Consider the following 19,653-nt stretch of genomic DNA (forward strand, 5'->3'; position numbering starts at 1 on the left):
GAGTATTGTGTTTAGCTTGCAAAGTGGCTTTAACCCTTTGCACTCGCTTGCTTTTTTCTCGATTCCTTTATTCTAACGCTAACCGTGTCGAGTCACACTCGACGTCCGAGTGCAAAAGGTTAAAACCATGAGCCCGCATGTACGAAGCCAGCTTGTTCTATCAACTGGAAGATCTGGCAGCACTGGGACTCGCTGTGGCCTGACAACAGTTACCTGGATCTCAGCAGCAGCTGTCCCATCAGATGAGACGTAAGCATTACGTTTCTCCAAGGTCTTTACCACTTCCTATTGTGTTTTGGCTTTACACCCCAGTACACTGCACCTTTTCCCAATTCCATTTTTATTTTAATTATACTGCCATTGCAATGCTTTAATTGCATGTCACTCTTCCCTGTCAAACTGGGGGTGAAGAGCTGTGACCCGTTCATCTTTCTTGGCACCATTCCTGACCCATCGTAGAAAAAGCGGAACAAGCATCTGAGTGAATGAGGGCGGCCCTGGCAGTGAGGAACGTGTCTGAGCATCTCTCGAACGACCATCACCCCCCACTGCTCTAGTGATGGGAGGGACCGCACGGAGCCTAACACACTTACGACAGCCAGCTGGTAGCCCTGGTGCAGGCAGCAGGAGCTGGTAGAAATGGGGAGACACTCACCTTTGAGTGGATACCAAGCGTATCCATTTGTAATCCCATTCGGAAAGTTCATTTTATTTTTACACTGATCTCCTTTCTTCATGTTGACATTTTTGGAGGCGTAGGAACTTGCAAGGTATTGAAAGACATCGTCATCAGGGGTTAAGCTCCGGGAGTGTAATTTCCCCGCTGCTGTACGTGAAAGACAAACCGAGACCACTGTGTGGACATCAGAGCAAGAGGCAGCACACAGTGCCATAGGAGCACATCACACTCAAAGGCTCTCATTGCTGAGAGAGAAATCCTCTACCCACTTCCGTGAACGCTCCCTCCCCTTCCTTCCTAGTGTGTAATGAGCACACACAAGGTGACATCACACAAAATAAGCCATCTACAAATCCAAATCCCTCCTCAATCAGCTTAACAGTTAAATGTTCTCTTAGTCGTCACTCTTGCTGATTTCTGGAGGTCAGTCAAGTTTCCTTGGGTGCCGTAGGGGTTAAATGAAACCACTGCCATGTTTTAGGTCCTGGGTATGCCTCATCCTGCAGAGTTTTAAGAGGAGTCAGCAATTATTATTCATACTAGAGGCCCGGTGCACGGATTCATGCACCAGTGGGGTCCCTCGGCCTGGCCTGCAGGGATCGGGCCAAAACCAGCTCTCCGACATCCCCTGAGGGGTCCCAGATTGCAAGAGGGTGCAGACCAGGCCAAGGGACCCCACCGGTGCATGATCAGGGCCAGGGAGGGCTCCAGGGCGTGTCCAGCCCATCTTGCCCAGTCCCGATCGGTCAGACCCAATCAGCAAGCTAACCTACTGGTTGGAGTGTCTGCCCCCCTGGTGGTCAGTGCACATCATAGCGACCGGTCGAACAAATGGTCGGACACTTAGCATATTGGGCTTTTATTATATAGGATGATTAGCAAAGAAAGGTAAGTTGTTCTAGTTTTATTTTCCCTTAGCTGTGCTGCCTCTTGTGAGGTCACCGAAATCCCAATTTTACTGTTTCACTGGCGAATGTCAAGCAGTCCTGTTGTTGCTTGTCAGTTCAGCCAGACTGTCCATCTACTGTTTAGAAGTTGTAGGAAGGATGGCTCAGGGTTGAGAAAATGAGGCTCTTTCCCCCCTGCCAGAGCAGTTACGTGGGGAGAGAGCTTCTCCCCATTCAGAGGCAGAGTTTACAGTTTCACTCTGGGCTCAGGCAGCCAGGGCCAGCCGAGTTTGCTTACCTGAAACACCGTTATCGAATGGGTAACTGGCCACCAGGGCACCGCCGTGGAGGTTTGCCGAGAGGACAAACGTCTCTGTTTTCAGCCACTCCATGATTGCCACAGTTTCAGGCTGCCTTGATTCATTATTAAATTCAAAAGCATCGGGGAAATTTCTATTCAGGTCATAGAAGTTATTATTTTCCCTGTAAAAGAAAGAATTTTTTAGGGTTTGCTGATGGCATGTGCGGGAGAGGATTCGTGCAACGTGTAAACATTTTATTTGGGCTCCGGGGGATTTTCCCAATGAGTGCAGGGGCGGAGGACGGTTGCCTTGGCCGCCGCCAATGAGCCACACGCGGCACTCACACACTGTGCAGCCCCCTCCCCTGGGACTTGCTCTCACCAGCGGGACAGTAGCTACTGGGATGTGAGCAGAGGTTTGAGTGTTTCCATTTGGGGGCTGTTGCTCTTTCCACCCCCTTTTGGAACCCCGAGATCCCAACGTTAGCCACGTGGAGAGTCCACACAGAGACATGAGGAACCCAGGTGACAATCGGAAGTGAGACTCCAGACATGTGGTCCCACGTGAGTTGTCTCAGCCAGACCCCAGCGGAGGCCCAGACACCACGGCACGGAGCTCAGCCACCCCTAACCTCTGCTGTGCTGCCCAAATCTCTAACGCACAGAACTGAGAGTCAATAAAAGAGAGGCTGCTTTAAGTCCCAACATTTTGGTTTGTTACAAAGTATTTGATAACAGAAACCACTAGAAAGTGCTACTTGGAAAGGGGACTGGCCATGTTTAAATATGCTAGAAAACCTTGAAGGGGGGGTCACATGGTGAGATTTTATTTATTTTGGGTAGAAGCAACCAAACTTTTAGTTGCACGAATATAAATGTACATTAGACATTTGAGAAATTCCAAACTGCCCGAGTTGAAACCAAATAAGCTGTTTAAGTCAGAAATACTACTTTCCACCCTGACAGTGCTCTCGCAAACATGGTGAATGTTCCTAAAACCCGCCGGACTTCCTGTAAGTGTGGCCGGCACCGACCCCACAGTGACACAGGGCGAGAAGGCCAGGGCTCTCGGGTTTGCAGGGACGGACAGCGGCGTTGGGACAGGAAGCAGAGCGGCTAAGGTGGGCAGACGAAGCCGATTTTTCCACAAAAAGGCTAAAAGTACAAAGGAGATTGTGCTGAGGCTTAAATGTGATGATCCCAGCTGCGGATCTGAAAGAACGCTGGCTATTAAGAGATGCAAGCATTGTGAACTGGGAGGAGATAAGAAGAGAAAGGCCAAGTTATCCGGTTTAAGCTTCATATTTTGTTTTATGATGAAGAAAAAATCTTGAGGATCTGTTCACTTAAAAACAAAAAATACTGTAAGACTCACTCTTTTTTTTTATTAGTTCTTGTACTGGCTTAATAAATCCAGTGGTAATAATTGAGGGCCTCGGTACTGTGCTGGGGCCTGGGGATTTAACAATGACGAACACAATGGACAGGATTCCTGACCTCAGGGAGCTCACAGTTTAGACGCTAAACAGGAAACCGGACGTTGAAGATGGTGCTCTGGGAGTGAAGTGCCAGGTGATATGGGCATCATTAGGGACCTAAAACACACTAGGCCAGGGCAGGAGGCTTTGAGCACGTGCTATTGGAGGAGTGGGAAGGCAGAGCGCCTGCGGTGAGAAAGAGCTGCTGTCGGAGCTGCTGGAGCGGGTGAGGGAGGAGGAGCGGCGAATGAAGCAGTAAGGAGGGCACAGGAGTAAAGCAGCCATAATCGATTTCCCTTTTCATCCTGAAAGCAACGGGCAGGCAGCCCTGGAGGGTTTCAGCACGGCAGTGATGTGGCACCGGCTCTGAGGTGGTTCCCTAACTCCTCGCACAGGGCCTAGGGACTCTCTTAGGGGGTTGGGGTGGGGAGCTTTTTGTTATTTTGTTTTATCTTAAAGATCGACTAGCCCATCCTTACCTTCCATTAGTGTAAAAACAGTCAGGCTTTTTGACAGCTTCGAATCCATCTGGGTTCATGGAAGGCATGATGTGTATCCGGGTACTATTGATTAAACGGGTGATTTCAAGGTCTTTTCCGTCATTGGTTACGAGATAGTCAATTAAATGGAGCAGCAGTTCCCGCCCTACAGTCTGCATGTGGGAAAGGGGATATCATTAGGTCAGAGAACAGTTCAAATTCCCCAGCAAGGGACTCTACACGTGGTAAATGTTACCAAAACCAGTTGTGAGAGAGACCCCGTTTCTCAAGCACACTGACACTCTGGCGAGTGGCAGTCAATCACGGGTGTGCAAGAAATTATTCATTAGTAGAAGTTCCTTTAAAAGTTAATTAAAAAATACCCATCTGTAAATAATTTACTTTTAAAAAGGGAATTAGAGTGACCCCAAAACACTAATTTGAAAGAATATATGCATCCACTGTTCACTGCAGCATTATTTACAATTGCCAAGCTATGGAAGTGACCCAACTGGATAGACCAGTGGATAAAGAAGCTGTAATATATATATTACTTGGCCATGAAAAAGAATGAAATATTACCATTTGCGACAGCATGGATGGACCTAGAGGGTATTATGCTAAGTGAAATAAGTCAGAGGAAAAAAATACATTGCCAGAGGTGGGGCGGGGGGGGGGGGGGGGCGGGGTGGATGGGGTCCTAATATATGCTGAGAGGAGAAGATTTCACTTTGGATGGTGGGCACATGGCACAATATACAGATCTTGTAACATAGCAACCCACACCTGAAACCTATATGTTCATGTTGACCAATGTCACCCCAGTAACTTTAATAAATATTTTAAAAAAAGGAAAAACAAATACCATATTATTTCACTTATATGCATGTGGAATCTAAAGAGCAAAATAAATGAACAAAATAGAAACAGACTAATAGATACAGAGAGCAGAATGAGGTTGCCAGAGGGGTGGGGGCCTGGGGATCTGGGTGAAAAAGTACAAGTGACAGTTACAAATAGTCATGAGGATATACAGTACAGCATAGGGAATATAGCTAATAATATTATAATAACTATATATGGTGCCAGGTGGGTACTGGAAATATTGCTGTACACCTGAAACTAATACAAAATACCGAATCCTACCTAATAATAGAGTAATATGCAAATTGACCGCACCTTCGCTACGCCTAAGCCACGCCCACCAGCCAATCAGGAGCAAATATGCAAATAAACCCAACCAAGATGGCTACAGCCACTGAGAGCGGGAGGGAGGCTTGGGTTTCCATGGTAACAAAAGAAGCCATCCTGTTGCCAGCCTAAGCCTCCACTCAAGGCTACAAAGTTTCAATTATAGAAGGTGAATTAATTCCAACAGAAATTGCTGCTGGCCTCGGAGCGAGCAGCAGGCTTGGCTTTGCTCCAGGCTACAAAGTTTCAATTGTAGAAGGTAAATAAATTCCAGATACCAGGGCCTCCTCTTGGGTCGCCAGCGGGCGTGGCTGGCCTGCAAACCACCACAGGCCCCTTGCTCAGGCCGCCCCATGCCCCAAGGGAATCCCCACCCTTCAGGGCAAACCAGTCAGCCCCCACCCATGCACCAGGCCTCTATCCTATCTAATAAAAGAGTAATATGCAGATTGATCATCACTGCAACACACAATATAGCTGCCCCCATGTGGTCAAAGATCCTGCCCCCATGTGGACACAAGATGGCCACTACAAGATGGCCAGCAGGAGAGGGCAGTTGGGAGGCACCAGGCCTGCAAGGGAGGGCAGTTGGAGGCGATCAACCCTGCAGGGGAGGGCAGTTAGGGATGACCAGGCTGGCAGAGGAGGGAAGTTGGGGGCAAACAGGCTGGCTGGGAGCAGATAGGCATCAATCAGGCTGGCAGGCAGAAGCAGTTAGGGGCAATCAGGAAGGCAGGCAGGTGATCAGTTGGGAGCCAGCAGTCCTGGATTGTGAGAGGGCAGTCGGACATCCCTCAAGGGGTCCCAGATTGGAGTGGGTGCAGGCTGGGCTGAGGGATACTCCCCCCCTCCGTGCATGAATTTCGTGCACCGGGCCTCTAGTGTCAAAATAAATTTAAATGATGAAAGACTCTGTGTCACTACCATTTTGCTAGATATGTTTCTAATGTACATTTCAATAAAAGCACTAGTCAGTTTTGGCTCAGTGGCTAGAGCATCAGCCTATGGACTGATGGGTCCCGGTGTTTAGACTAATCAAGGGTACATACCTCGGTTGCAGGCTTGGTCCCTGGCCCTGGTCAGGGAGCCAGGGAGCATGCAGGAGGCAACCAATCGATGTGTCTCTTTCACATCGATGTTTCTCTCTGTGTCTCTTTCTCCCCCTTCCACTCTCTCTAAAAATCAATGGAAAAACATCCTCAGGTGAGGATTAACTAAAATTAAAAATAAAATAAAAGCATGACTCTGAAAATAAAATGGTCATCACATCCGCCTGAAATTATCTTATGCACCAATGATTGGTGAAGAGATCTTGCTTTACAATTCCCAAGGAAGAGATTTACTATTTTCCTTTTTTTAAGTAATTCACATTTTAGCCTTATTATGGAAAGATTTTATTATTGATTTCTCCCTGTAACCCTGGCTTCAAGGAGCCTGTTTCTGAATAAGGAATGTTTGCCTCTTACATAAGATCAGGTGCCGCTGAGGGTTCGGAGATGGGGAGCCGGGCAGCAGGCGATTCAATAGAGATAGTGCTGCGGAGGCATTAATGTAGGCAGTGCAGGGAAAGACCTGCCCGTTACAACCCCACTGTGGGGATTCATTGCTGGGACCAAGGATGAGCAATTCCTTTATGCTCCTCACTGGCAAGCAAGCAAAGAGACCACTTTTTATGATTTTTTTTATCCGAATGAATAAACACAAAAGAATTGGGACTAAGAAAATTTGGCATATGCAAATTATTTATTCACAGGTAGCCATGAAATTCAGAGTGGAAATATTTAATTCTGACTTTGATTTCTTCCTACTAGTTTCTATCTTTTCCCCCTACTGTGATTTAAAAAATATATATTTTATTGATTTTTTTACAGAGAGGAAGGGAGAGGGAGAGAGAGTTAGAAACATCGATGAGAAAGAAACATCGATCAGCTGCCTCCTGCACACCCCCTACTGGGGATGTGCCCGCAACCAAGGTACGTGCCCTTGACCGGAATCGAACCTGGGACCCTTGAGTCCGCAGGCCGACGCTCTATCCACCAAGCCTAACCAGTTAGGGCCCCCCTTACTGTGATTTTTGTTTTTACAATAAAAATTGTCACATGAAAAAGTCCTTACAAACTAATAACCAGAAAAGTCAAGCAAGTCATACCCAGGGTTTCCAATTCTGTGTTTTGGAAACTCAAGCACTTTTGGAAGCAACCTCCATGGGCCGTCTACGGGCTACCCTAAAACCAGCGAGAGGGGCTGGGGACTTCCATTTTCTTTAAAAAAAAAATACAGTTTTTATTGATTTCAGAGAGGAAGGGAGAGAGAGAAACATCAATGATGAGAGAGAATCTTTGATTGGCTGCCTCCTGCATGCCCTCTACTCAGGATCGGGCCGGAAACCTGGACCTGTGCTCTGACTGGGAATCGAACCATGACCTCCTGGTTCATAGGTCGACATTCCAACCACTGAGCAACACTGGCCAGGCCTCTAGTGTCACTTTTAAATGAAAGAAAACCTATGTTACTGGGGGAAAAAATAAAATCATGATTTTTCTGTTTGTCTCCATATGCCAAAACAAACCACAAGTTCTCCACTGCAGAGGGTAAATAAAAATCTTGGAAACACAATAAAACACTAACAAAGAGTCAGATGATTTAAAAAATGCTGAGGTAAACAGATGAAATTTCAGAGTGAGTTACACAAAGTCCTCTTTTTTTTTGGTTGGGCCATATTTTTGCTGCCTCTGTAACAGCAGATTTATGCCAAATAATATTCAAATTAATTCTTCCCAACTTTAATATAAATGCCTCAAACACTCATGTTTTATGTATAAACTTCCCTTCACTTAAAATTAAGTCTTTGAATATGAAACCTTAGAGAGTACAAATATTAAGAAAGAATGTGGTCAAAACAGCGTCGAGTAGCTTAAGCGGCCTTTCATTCAGCCGCTCACGTCCTCCTCCGGGGGAGGGTGGACGTACGGAGAGAATCCCTAATTAAGAGAGCGAAAGGCTGAGCACACCGGCTCCGGGAGCCTTTCCCTCATCACTCAGCCGGCCGTTGAACCGGCCATAACCCAGAAAACAGAAAATAACGCCCCATCCGTTTTCATTCAATTCGGTCATGCTGGAATTTGCTAGACAGATAAAACTGAGTGTTTGAGCTCTTTCAAGAATGTTTATAAACAATGCAATCATTTTTGTAGGAGCAACCCGTGACAGGCGGTGCTGTGTGAGAGGGCGTGTGAGTAGCACAGGAACCAACATCAGCCCTCCCGTGCTGGAGCCTGTTTCGGAAATGCTACCCTGTGAGCTCTGAGGTGCCACCGTGGTGTTACAGATTTAGTTTACAGTTGATTAACTAAATCCTCGTCAAATAGCCTAATGATGACTGTGTCTGGCACACTTTTACCCGGCCTCCCAGCCTATGTGGTCCCACAGCTCTGCACCTGTGTGCCATCCCAGCACTGCTCACACAGGTACAATGGCTTGACCGACCCTGACTGGCCACCCTGCCCCCACTCCACCATCTCGGCCTGCGGGCAGGGATCCTGCTTGCTGTCCCGGTGGCCCTGGGATCTTACCCAGCTCCTGGTATATCATGGACCCAAAAACTACTGTTGACAAGTCTGTTCCAAGGTCAAAACTGTGCCAAAGAGGAATTTTCTGGAAAGATGAGGACTTCCGTCCCTTAGCGAGGGGAGACATACAAATGCTCAAGTTATTTCCTTTGAAGGATTATCAATATTGATCAAATTTCACAGGGGTGGGGCTAACCATTCTGCTCATGCTGAAGGCTCAGGATTTCTGCTCACCCAGCCCAGCCTCACCAAAAGGGAGGTAAAGAAAAAAAAAAAGGGTAGTTAAATATATGCCTAAAAGGGATGAGATACTCCATCTGGAGTAAAGATTAGTTCTGTCTAAATCCAAAAAGAAGATTTAGCCCTGGCTGGTTTGGCTCAGTGGATAGAGTGTTGGCCCTCGGACTGAAGGGTCCTGGGTTCGAAACCAGGCAAAGGCACCTACCTCTGTTGCAGTCTCGATCCCTGGCCCCGGTTGGGGCACGTGCGGGAGGCAACCAACGGATGTGTCTCTTTCACATCCATGTTTGTATCTCTCCCCTTCCTTCTACTCTCTCTAAAAATCAATGGAAAAATACCCTCAGGTGAGGATTAACAACAATAAGAAAACAAGCAAACAAAAAAACAAAAAGAATTAATTATCCAACGCCACACTGCAAAACTGAGGATATTCTCCCGCCATCTGGGATAGGGGTGGAGGAAAAATGTGGGAAGTGGCATTTGGAAGGACAAGCGCTAATGCTTTAAACTTTTGTTTTGTTTTACTAAGTTTGGAACCTCTACTGCAAGCTGGCTACACATCCCCGACTGTCCGGGGCAGGCACGGCTTCAGAAAGTATGTCCTGTTGTTCAGGGAAACATGAGCATATCCTCCAAATACAAACATTTAAGACACACCAACTGCATCTCATAAGCTGTCTCACATCTAGACAGCGTGTGAAAATCACTTGTCTTTAAAGTTGAAAAATAGGGTCACTGTTATGCAGGGAATGTTTTTCCCTTCAACCTGTATGCCTGGAATACAATCCTACCTAATAAAAAGGTAATATGCAAATTGACCGTACATCAACACACCCACCAGCCAATCAGAGCAAGTATGCAAATTAACCCAACCAAGATGGCTACAGCCACAGAGAGTAAGGTTTCCCAGGTAACAGAGGAAGCCAAGCTTTCTGCGAGCTGTTGCAGGCCTAAGCCTCCTCTCAAGCTACAAAGTTTCAATTATAGAAGGTAAACAAATTCAAACAGAAATGGCGGCAGAATGGAGTTTGAGAGAGCAGGCCAGGGTTGCCCGCGGTAACAGGGGAAGCAAAGCTTTCCACACACCCTGGCCCGGCCCAGGTCTCCGCTTAAGGCTACAAAGTTTCAATTATAGAAGGTAAATTAACTGCCACAGAAATGGCTGCCGGCCGGAGGGAGCAGCAGGCTTGGCTCCACTCCAGGCTACAAAGTTTCAATTGTAGAAGGTAAATAAATTCCAGATACCAGGGCCTCCACTTGGGTTGCCAGGGGGCATGGCTGTCCTGCAAACCACCACAGGCCCCTCGCTCAGGCCGCCCCACACCCCAAGGGAACCCCCACCCTGATCTGGGACACCCTTCAGGGCAAACCAGCTGGCCCCCACTCCTGTACCAGGCCTCTATCCTATCTAATAAAAAGAGTACTATGCAGATTGATCATCACTGCAACACACAATATAGCTGCCCCCATGTGGTCAAAGATCCTGCCCCCATGTGGACACAAGATGGCCACCACAAGATGGCCAGCAGGAGAGGGCAGTTGGGAGGCACCGGTACTGCAAGGGAGGGCAGTTGTGAGGGACCAGGCCTGCAAGGGAGGGCAGTTGAGAGGGACCAGGCTTGCAAGGGAGGGCAGTTGGAGGTGATCAACCCTTCAGGATAGGGCAGTTAGGGATGACCAGGCAGGCAGAGGAGGGAAGTTGGGGGCAAACAGGCTGGCAGGGAAGCAGTTAAGCATCAACCAGGCTGGCAGCGGAGTGGTTAGGGGGTGATTAGGCTGGCAGGCAGAAGCGGTTAGGGGCAATCAGGCAGGCAGGCAGGCAGGCAGGCAAGCAGTTGGGAGCCAGCAGTCCTGGATTGTGAGAGGGCAGTCGGACATCCCTCTAGGGGTCCCAGATTGGAGAGGGTACAGGCTGGGCTGAGGGACAACCCCCCTCCATGCACGAATTTCGTGCACCGGGCTTCTAGTTAGTTATATAAATTAATGCCACCAAATGTGAAATTCTAAGTGTGATGTGGATATTTCAAAAGTCTATACCCGAATAAACTATCATAGTAAAAAAAATGCATTGATGTTCAAGAAACAGAAGTTTTAACTCCCCCCCAACCCGTCCCAAAAATCAGAATTGGTAATGCAGTTAAGCTTAACAAACACATATTGAACACTGACCCCAATACTACTTATGACCACGGGCCCTGAGGTCAAGGGCACCTTGTTAACCCAGCCTCTGACCTGTGCTTTGCCTATTACTGGATTAGTTTCAATCTACTGGCACCCAACTTTTTAAGTGCATAGTTAGGCTTCACTTCAATATCTGTATTAGAGAGGAATTAGACATGTCTTAGCAGTCTGGAGATTACCCCAAGTATAACATCTTTTTCTACAAAGGTTTTTATAAAATGGGATAGAAGATAGGCACAAAACGGGGGGAGGGGGCTTGAGGAAGGAGGCAGCAGCGATTTCCCAGCTTCTCTCCTGCACCCCGTTTAGGCTGTGGGTATTAGTTGTCTCAGTGTCAGGGCATGGTCTCAGTTCTCAGCAGAGCTCTGATTGTAGATACTGGGTTACAGTTTACTACAAAGCCAGCCAGTAACAGTGATGGCGAACCTATGACATGCATGTCAGCACTGACACGCGTAGCCATTTCTGATGACACGCGGCCGCTGAGACGGCCGCATGCCGAGGATGAAACATTTGCTGCTCCTGAGGATGAAACATTTGCGACTAGAGTCTTGGAGTTCTTTTTTTCCTTAAAGTGACACACTACCCGAGTTATGCTCAGTTTTTTGGCAAAGTTTGACACACCAAGCTCAAAAGGTTGCCCATCGCTGCGTAGCAGAATGAGGTGGAGGGACAGGGAAAGGAGGCAAAGGCCCCACTCGCAAACACTGGGAATATCTGGAGTGAGAGAGTGGCCCAGAGCCCCGCTCAGTGCACGCTGCATCATCCCTCACGATTAAAAACGATTCTTAGACTTCAGGAGTGGCAGCACTGCCACTTAGGCGCTTGCACAAAGTAAACCTAGAATCGGGGCTTCTATCATGCACCACCCCAAGGGATGTGCAAGGAGGGACTGGGTGGTCTGGAGAAACACCCGCTAGTCTCTTAAAATGAGAAAGGTAGAAACTCAGAAGTATTTCTCCCATGTTCTGAAACGGCATGAACATCAGGTGACAAGGGCTTATCAAATGTCAGTTAGCTACCCAGTGTGACTTGGCTGCAGTCAGGGGTGGGGGGTGCGGAGTAGGGAGAAGAAAGGGGCAGACAGCCTGGCTGGCATGGCTCAGTGGTTGAGTGTCGACCAGGAGGCCACGGTTGGATTCCTGGTCAGGGCACATGTCTGGGTTGCAGGCTCAATCCCCACCTCCTTTCCTCTCTGAAATCAATTAATCAATAAAAGAAAGGGACAGAGAGAGGTGACTGGGAGATGTTGATCCCAGTGTTCTCTGAGCTTGCTAGCCCAAATCTTATCAAATGGCACTGAAACAACTAGGTATCCATATGGAAAAGTAAATCCTAGACCTGTATGTGAAAATAAAGACAATAGAAACAGAACATTCTGAAAGCAGCAGAGAGAGTAAAGGAGGCAGAGCTCAGGGCTCCGGCTCTGGGCTCAGACAGCTTATGACCAGACACAAACCTGAACTTGGTTCCTGGTCAATGTGCTAACAAGCACGCCTCCTGCAGAGGTGAGAAAAACAAGCGACGCCCATAAAGCCTGCGCTCCATACACGTAGGCTGCTTTTATTACTGTCCTGTAAAGCACTGTACAGAAGCTGACTTGCCAGGCTGCTCAATGTGGCAGAGCGAGCCAGTGCCATCAAAAGGATATGAGCCGCCCTGGCGGGTTTGGCTCAGTGGATAGAGCCTCGGTCTGCGGACTGAAGGGTCCCAGGTTCGATTCCAGTCAAGGGCACATGCCCAGGTTGCGGGATCGATCCCCAGTGGAGGGTGTGCAGGAGGCAGCCAATCAATGATTCTCTCTCATCATTGATGTTTCTATCTCTCTCCCTCTCTGAAATCAATAAAAAACATATTAAAAAAAAAGGGATATGAGCCAACGTCAAGGTGACTGAGGCAAGTATACAAGAGTAGATTTAACTTCACTGCTTCTGTTACAATACTTGCTTGCAGATGGGCCACTTTGAGTTGATTTTGCTACTCACAATTTGCTTTCTGCATTTCCGAGTGTAGCCAGGCTAATTAGCCCGAATCCTCAGCATTAGCCAAATAAACCCATCTTCACAATTCCTAAGATCTTACCTAATAATAGACAAACATGTAAACTGACCGTACCTTCGCTATGCCCATAGCCAATCAGAGTGACTATGCAAATTAACCCAAAAAAAGATGTCGGTTAATTGGCATACATAGGCGCCCAGCACCTGTGTCCCAGGAACATCCTGGCACCCAGGTCACTGTGAGGTAAGGCCTGGAGCAGGAGCGGACCCCCAGTGAGATCAATCGCAGGGAGCTGGGGGTCCGCTCCTGCTCCAGGCGAAATCCGGAGGCTTTCGGCCTGGGCAGGAGCAGACCCCCTGCGATAGATTGCCTGAGCATGAGCGGACCCCCTGTGATTGATGGCAGGGAGCTGGGGCTCTGCTCCTGCCCTAGAGGCTTTTGGCCTGGGCAGGCCTGGGCAGGGCACAGCCCGCGATTGGTGTGAACTATAGAGGAAACACCTTTTCTGACTGCACATTGGCTAAGCTCCCTGTATGCCACTGGTAATATTCTTAGTAACTTGGGTAATAAGAATCCAAGAAGGTGATCTAGGGTTTTTCCACCACACTTCTGGAGAAAAAAATGAAGGTCTGCTGCTGGAGGGCTAAGAAATGTCATATCCTGCCCTAGCCGGTTTGACTCAGTGGATAATGCCTCGGCCTGCAGACAGCAGGGTCTGGGTTTGATTCTGATCGAGGGCATGTACCTAGGTTGCAGGCTCCTCCCTGGCCGGGGCCCAGATCAGGGCTCATGCAGGAGGCAACCAATCAAAGTGTTCCTCTCACTTATGTTGCTCTCTGTCTTTCCCTTTCTCTTCCACATTCTCTAAAAGTCAATGGAAACATATCCTCAGGTGAGGATAAAAAATAAAGAAATGCATATCCTATGAAAAACACATCTTGAAAATGCCTAAAGAAAGTTGTCATTTTTTCTTGGTGAAGGGACTGGAGTCTGTGTTGATAGAAACGCCTTGGTGGCTGTGGTGACTGGCAGTGGCTGCAGCAGTGGGGTGATGGGGCTGGTGCCTTTCCCTGATCAGCCCGGTTGCCTCCCACAAAGGGAGTAGGACATGTCCTAAGCCGTCAGTAGGACATCCCCTGAGGGCTCCCAGTATGTGAGAGGGGGCAGGATGGGCTGAGGGACCCCCACCCCAGTGCACAAATTTTGTGCACCGGGCCCCTAGTATATATATATTTGCCAAGTATATTTCACCTAAATTCAAGAAACCTTTAGATCTAACTTCTCATTAGAAGCAAACAGAGGAACCAGATGTACTAGTGCAATACTACAATAAGGAAGGAAACAAAATATTCAGAATGTGGGACATTCTGCAGGGCCGACAACTGATTGGCTCTTTATTAAATCTAATGTCATGAAAAGATGCTTTAAATCCTAGGTTAAAAGAGATTCAAGGGATACATCAACCAAATGTGATATGATACATGGTCTCAGACTGGATCCTCATTTGGGCAATTTGGGAGATGTTCTGAGGAAAATTGGAGGAACTACAAAGTGGAGTATAAGATAAAGATAAGATAAAGATTTAGAGACATGAAGTGAGAGTTAGTGTTAACTTAAAATATTATAAATAGCAAATTAGTGTAGCTCATTTGGTAAAAGTACAGGCACATAAATGCGCAGGCAAATATTTGGAACCATAAATAGTAAGGAATTAACAGTCCTAATTTTTGGGAGGTCAGTATACAAGGTGTGTTTGCATATTTGTATTTTTCTAAGGTGCACATATGTTGGTTTTGTAATAACAGCTTATTTTTAATTTAAAAATGATCAGACTCTAAAACAAGGCAAAATGAGGTAAGGTAAAAATTCATGGCAAGTCTGATCAACAGAATTGTGTCTTCCTGATGCTGCTGATGCCACCATCATGTAGCCATGGCATTAGTGTGGAAACACACACACATATTCATACACACACACACACACACACACACACACACACACACACACACACGAAGAGGGTGGTCCAGGGAAAAGAGGAAACGTTTTATTTATTTATTTATTTATTTTCTTTTAAAAAATACTTTTATTGATTTCAGAGAGTAAGGGAGAGAGGGAGAGAGATAGAAACATCAACAATGAGAATCATTGATTGGCTGCCTCCTGCATGCCCCAGACTAGGGATTGAGCCCACAACCTGGGCATGTGCCCTGATCGGGAATTGACTGACCTCCTGGTTCATAGGTTGGCACTCAGCTACTGAGCCACACCAGCCAGGCAAGAGGACACATTATAACAGTGTGGTTAGTTCTGTCCACCACACTACTCCGTGCACATGTGCCCCTGCTGGGGTTCTCCACACAGGCCCACAACTCCCGCAGGAGCACAGACCCTGAGGTCAGCATTCAAAGTCTGTGCCAGAAGAGTAAGGCCTCCATCCAAAGAAGGTTAGGAATCTGCCCTAAGATGTGAACTATGGTGCTTTAATAGTGGGTTTTGAAATGTTCTTTCAATTACAAAAGATCTGGGAGAAGAAGAAGGATGAGTCAAGTGATAGACCGCAACCTCAAGTGACTCCTCTGCCCCTGGGTTAAGCCACCACGTCCCCCAGCTCCTAGTGGCACCCGGAGGGCAGAACAGGCAAGATCTCAATGTCAGAATAACAAGGTTCTCAATGGCCCCTAGCGCCCACAAACACTGTTACCCCCTGTGTGTCCCCCAAGCGGGGACACACAGGGGGTAACAGGACTTCAGGTCCTCACCCCAAAACACCCTGGGACTTTCCCCTGCCTGATCTCTGTCCTCAGATCAAAGTGAACTGGAGAGCCTGATCTGATGGGGTACGCTGACTACCTGGGAAGCAAGGTGCCAGAAATTTGGGAAAGTGCATGGAAGGAATAAGCACAGTCAGAGATGAGCGAGGGAAAGGACTCTTGCTTACCTTTGGAAGTTTGGGTTCAGAGAATTAATTTTGGAGCAACCTCTGAAATGTCAGGAATTCAGTAATAACTAACAACTGAAGCCAATGAGTGTCATGTGTCTCTTATTAAAAATGGATTGCATGGGACCTTGATCAATAGGCCAGATAGCAAAAGGCAAAGGAACTCTGGGCGGCTGTCTATAATGAATGGTTGTTTTATTAAAAACAACTTTGGTCAGACTCCCAGCGATACTAAGTCTTTTAAAGCACAGCCCATTATGCTCAAAAAGTCACAGAGGGATTGACCTTCCACCCAACTACAAGGCAGGTTCAAAGATCAGCCCCTTTCTTGGAGGCAAGTGTTTGCATCGTAGCTGCAGATTCAAGAAGAACCGCCTGTGGCAGGACAGGTTGGGCAGCATGCCTGTGAGCGTGCGTGTGTCCTGTCCCTGTAGAGCCTGGGTTCGGGGAGGGGTGAGCCACAACAGGAAGCTCAGCATTCGATCAGAGCATGCCACCCACACGATTGCAACTTCAGAAGTGTTTTAACAAGCCTGCCGGTTGTACTTACTGGATATGCATTTACTTTGACATTCCTTAAAGCTAAGTGTGTTTTACAGGGTGTTACACATTATTCCTACGTAAACTTGCTTGGATGCGATGACTAGAAACTGTCTTTGCCTTCCATCTGATTGCCTAGTTGTATGAAGTCCTGGCGAACAAAAAATACTACAGTTGCCAGATTATTTTTAAAAATATATATTAATTAATTAATTTTATATTGATTTCAGAAAGGGAGGGAAGAGATAGAAACATCAATGATGAGAGAGAATCATTGCTCGGCTGCCTCCTGTGCGTCCCATATGGGGATTGAGCCTGTAACCTGGGCATGTACCCTTAACTGAAATCGAACCTGGGACTTTTCAGTCTGAACCAGACCAGGTAGGGCCAGCTGTCACATTCTTAAAATACTCTGAGATGTAGGGCGAGAAATAGCAGTGAGCATTTTCAAATGCCTAGCAAGAATGGCAGGGCAGGTAGGAGTAGTAAAAGGGTATTCTGCAAAATATAAAATAAATAACAAAGAACCAAAATAAAAATAGAGTTTATCCCTGCTAAGTTGGAAAAGAGACAAAGCATTATGGAATTTTAGAGTGTTTGTAGAATGGTGGCTATGAGAGGACCCTAACTTGGATTGTCTACACTTGAGCATGGAAAACATTGAGTATTAGATGAAGAGCAAGTGACAAACGCATTAAAAACCCAGATATTATGAGTTTGAATAGCAATTTGGGATCTTCTGATTGCTTGGAGTTGAAACAGAATGTAGCGCCTTTGCTGGGTCACCTTGTTGCTGATGGGGTTGGGCGGGGGTGGGGGGTGGGGAGGGGGGGGTCAACCCAGGAAGGTGCTCAGGGACTTGGCTGGCAGTTGAGTCCGGGCACAGTTGGTCTTCCAGACCCAACACAATAGAAGCTCAAGTTACCCTCGTAGGACACCGGGTAAACAACCAAATGCCTGCGATGGTTGTTGGGCCCTGGCTGCTTAATTCTCTCAGAAGGCCCAACAGGAAGACCTTTCCAGATTCTTTGCTGGAATTTATGCTGCCTCTTGGCACTTACAGACCTGAGCGGAGTTTCTGTGGTGACATTTCACCTATTCAGGCCCCATACATACCTCATCTCCGTGCATATTTGCCACGTACTTGAACTCTGGAATCCCGATTCTGTGTTCCTTTGGTGAGCGTCCCACGACAAGAACCCACAGGTTTCTGCCTTTATAGGGAAGAAAAAGACCGAAAATAAGTTGTCTTTAAAAATGACAAATGGACTCTGGGAGAATGACCAAGGGAAACAACCGCTGTTTCCCCCCGATTAAAGCTTCGTGATGCTCCAGTTCACGACTAGCACCGCCGTGCTTAAAGGGCTCCCAGTGTCCTGCCAGCCCAGACCCTTCACTTCAGCACAAATATTTAACTTACTATTTTACAATGTGATATTTAAAAACGGAAGACTAGCCCTAGCTGGTTTGGCTCAGTGGATAGAGTGTCGGCCTGCAGACTGAAAGGTTTCAGGTTTGATTTCGGTCAGGGCACATGCCCAGTGAGCAGGCTCGATCCCCAGTGGGGGGTGTGCAGGAGGCAGCTGATCAATGATTCTCTCATCATTGATGTTTCTATCTCTCTCTCCCTCTCCTTTCCTCTCTGAAATCAATAAAAATATATATTTTTTAAAAAAGCCCAAAGCCCAAAAAAACTGAAGATTTGTTAGGTGACATAGATCTCATTTTTCCAAAATGCTTATTATATGCTTTGCGCTGAGTTTCTAGTGCTTTATAGGAAACTAGAGGCCAGGTGCACAGATTCGTGCGCCGGTGGGGTCCCTCGGCCTGGCCTGCAGGGATCGGGCTGAAACCGGCTCTCCGACATCCCCCTAGGGTCCTGGATTGCGAAGGGGTGATTCTCAGGTGACGCACCCCAGAATCGGGCCCCCTCCTCTCTGGTTCCAGGTGTCACCCGAGAACTGCAGTTACTAAGTCACCGCAGCTCAGCAGCTTCTGTGTTGAGCGTCTGCCCCCTGGTGGTGAGTGCACATCATAGCAACCAGTTGGAGTGTCTACCCCGTGGTGGTCAGTGCACATCATAGCTACTGGTCAGATGGTTGCGTAGGCTTTTATATATATACTAGAGGCCTGGTGCATGAAGTTCGTGCACGGTGTGTGTGTGTGTGTGTGTGTGTGTGTGTGTGTGTGTGTGTGTCCTCTCAGCCCAGCCTACACCCTCTCCAATCCAAGACCCCTCAGGGGATGTCTGACTGCCAGTTTAGGCCTGATCCCGGGGATCGGGCCTAAACTGGCAGTCGGACATCCCTCTCATAATCCTGGACCACTGGCTCCTAATCGCTCACCTGCCTGCCTGCCTGGTCACCCCTAACTGCCCCCCACTGCCAGCCAGGTTGCCCCAACTGGCCCCTCCCTGCAGGCCTGGTCGCTCCTAACTCCCCCCCCCCCCAGCCTGATCGCCCCTAACTTCCCCCCTGCTGGCCTGGTTGCTCCTAACTGCCCTCCCTTCCCCCCCACCCCCCCGGCCTGGTCGACCCTCACGGCGCCCCCGCCGGCCTGGTCGCCCCACGCAGCCTGCTTGTTCAGTAATTTGGTCATCCCTCACTAATCCCGTTGCCAGCCTGGTGGTAGCCAGCCATCTTGTGAGGGCATGAAGGTTAATTTGCATATTACATCTTTATTATATAGGGTATACTAGAGGCCCGGTGCACGAAATTCATGCACAGGGGTTGGAGGGATGTCCCTCAGCCCAGCCTGCGCCCTCCCTCTTGCAATCCGGGACCCATCAAGTAGGGTCCCTAGGCCTGTCTGGCGATCGGGGCCTATCGGGGCTTTCCTTCCCCTGGCTGACGGCAGCTGGCCCCACTCCTGCCGCTGCCACTGCTTGCCATCTGTGCGGCATTTACCCCCCTTCCCTGCCACTGGTTGCCTCCCTCTGCAGATGACAGGCGTGGTGTGCAATTGCTTGGCTGGCCTGGGCCTCCCTCTGCGGGGTGACTGCTGGCCAGCCCCACACACCCACCATAGCATCGCTGGCTGGTGACCTGGGCCTCTCTCTATGGGGCAATCAATCGTGGGGCCCCCAGATCGGTCACCCCGCAGAGGGAGGCCCCACCTACCCGCCACAGTGCCACCGGCCAGGTAGCCTGGGCCCCAAAGAGGGAGGCCC

General features: G+C 48.1%; 1 protein-coding gene across 2 annotated transcripts in view; it reads right to left on the reverse strand.

Annotated features, from left to right (window-relative positions):
- Positions 1 to 19,653, reverse strand: part of CPM (carboxypeptidase M) — an 87,350-nt gene that overhangs the window by 16,406 nt on the left and 51,291 nt on the right. For both annotated transcript variants that reach the window (XM_079775387.1, XM_079775386.1), the window contains exons 3-6: positions 17,601 to 17,698; positions 3,825 to 3,997; positions 1,865 to 2,049; positions 656 to 826 (exon numbers count right to left, since the gene is read on the reverse strand). In XM_079775387.1, coding sequence (XP_079631513.1) covers positions 656 to 826; positions 1,865 to 2,049; positions 3,825 to 3,997; positions 17,601 to 17,698 — 627 coding nt within the window. The remainder of the gene's footprint in view (positions 1 to 655; positions 827 to 1,864; positions 2,050 to 3,824; positions 3,998 to 17,600; positions 17,699 to 19,653) is intronic.

Source organism: Cnephaeus nilssonii, assembly GCF_951640355.1.
Source record: "Cnephaeus nilssonii genome assembly, chromosome: 6".
Classification (NCBI taxonomy): Eukaryota; Metazoa; Chordata; class Mammalia; order Chiroptera; family Vespertilionidae; genus Cnephaeus; species Cnephaeus nilssonii.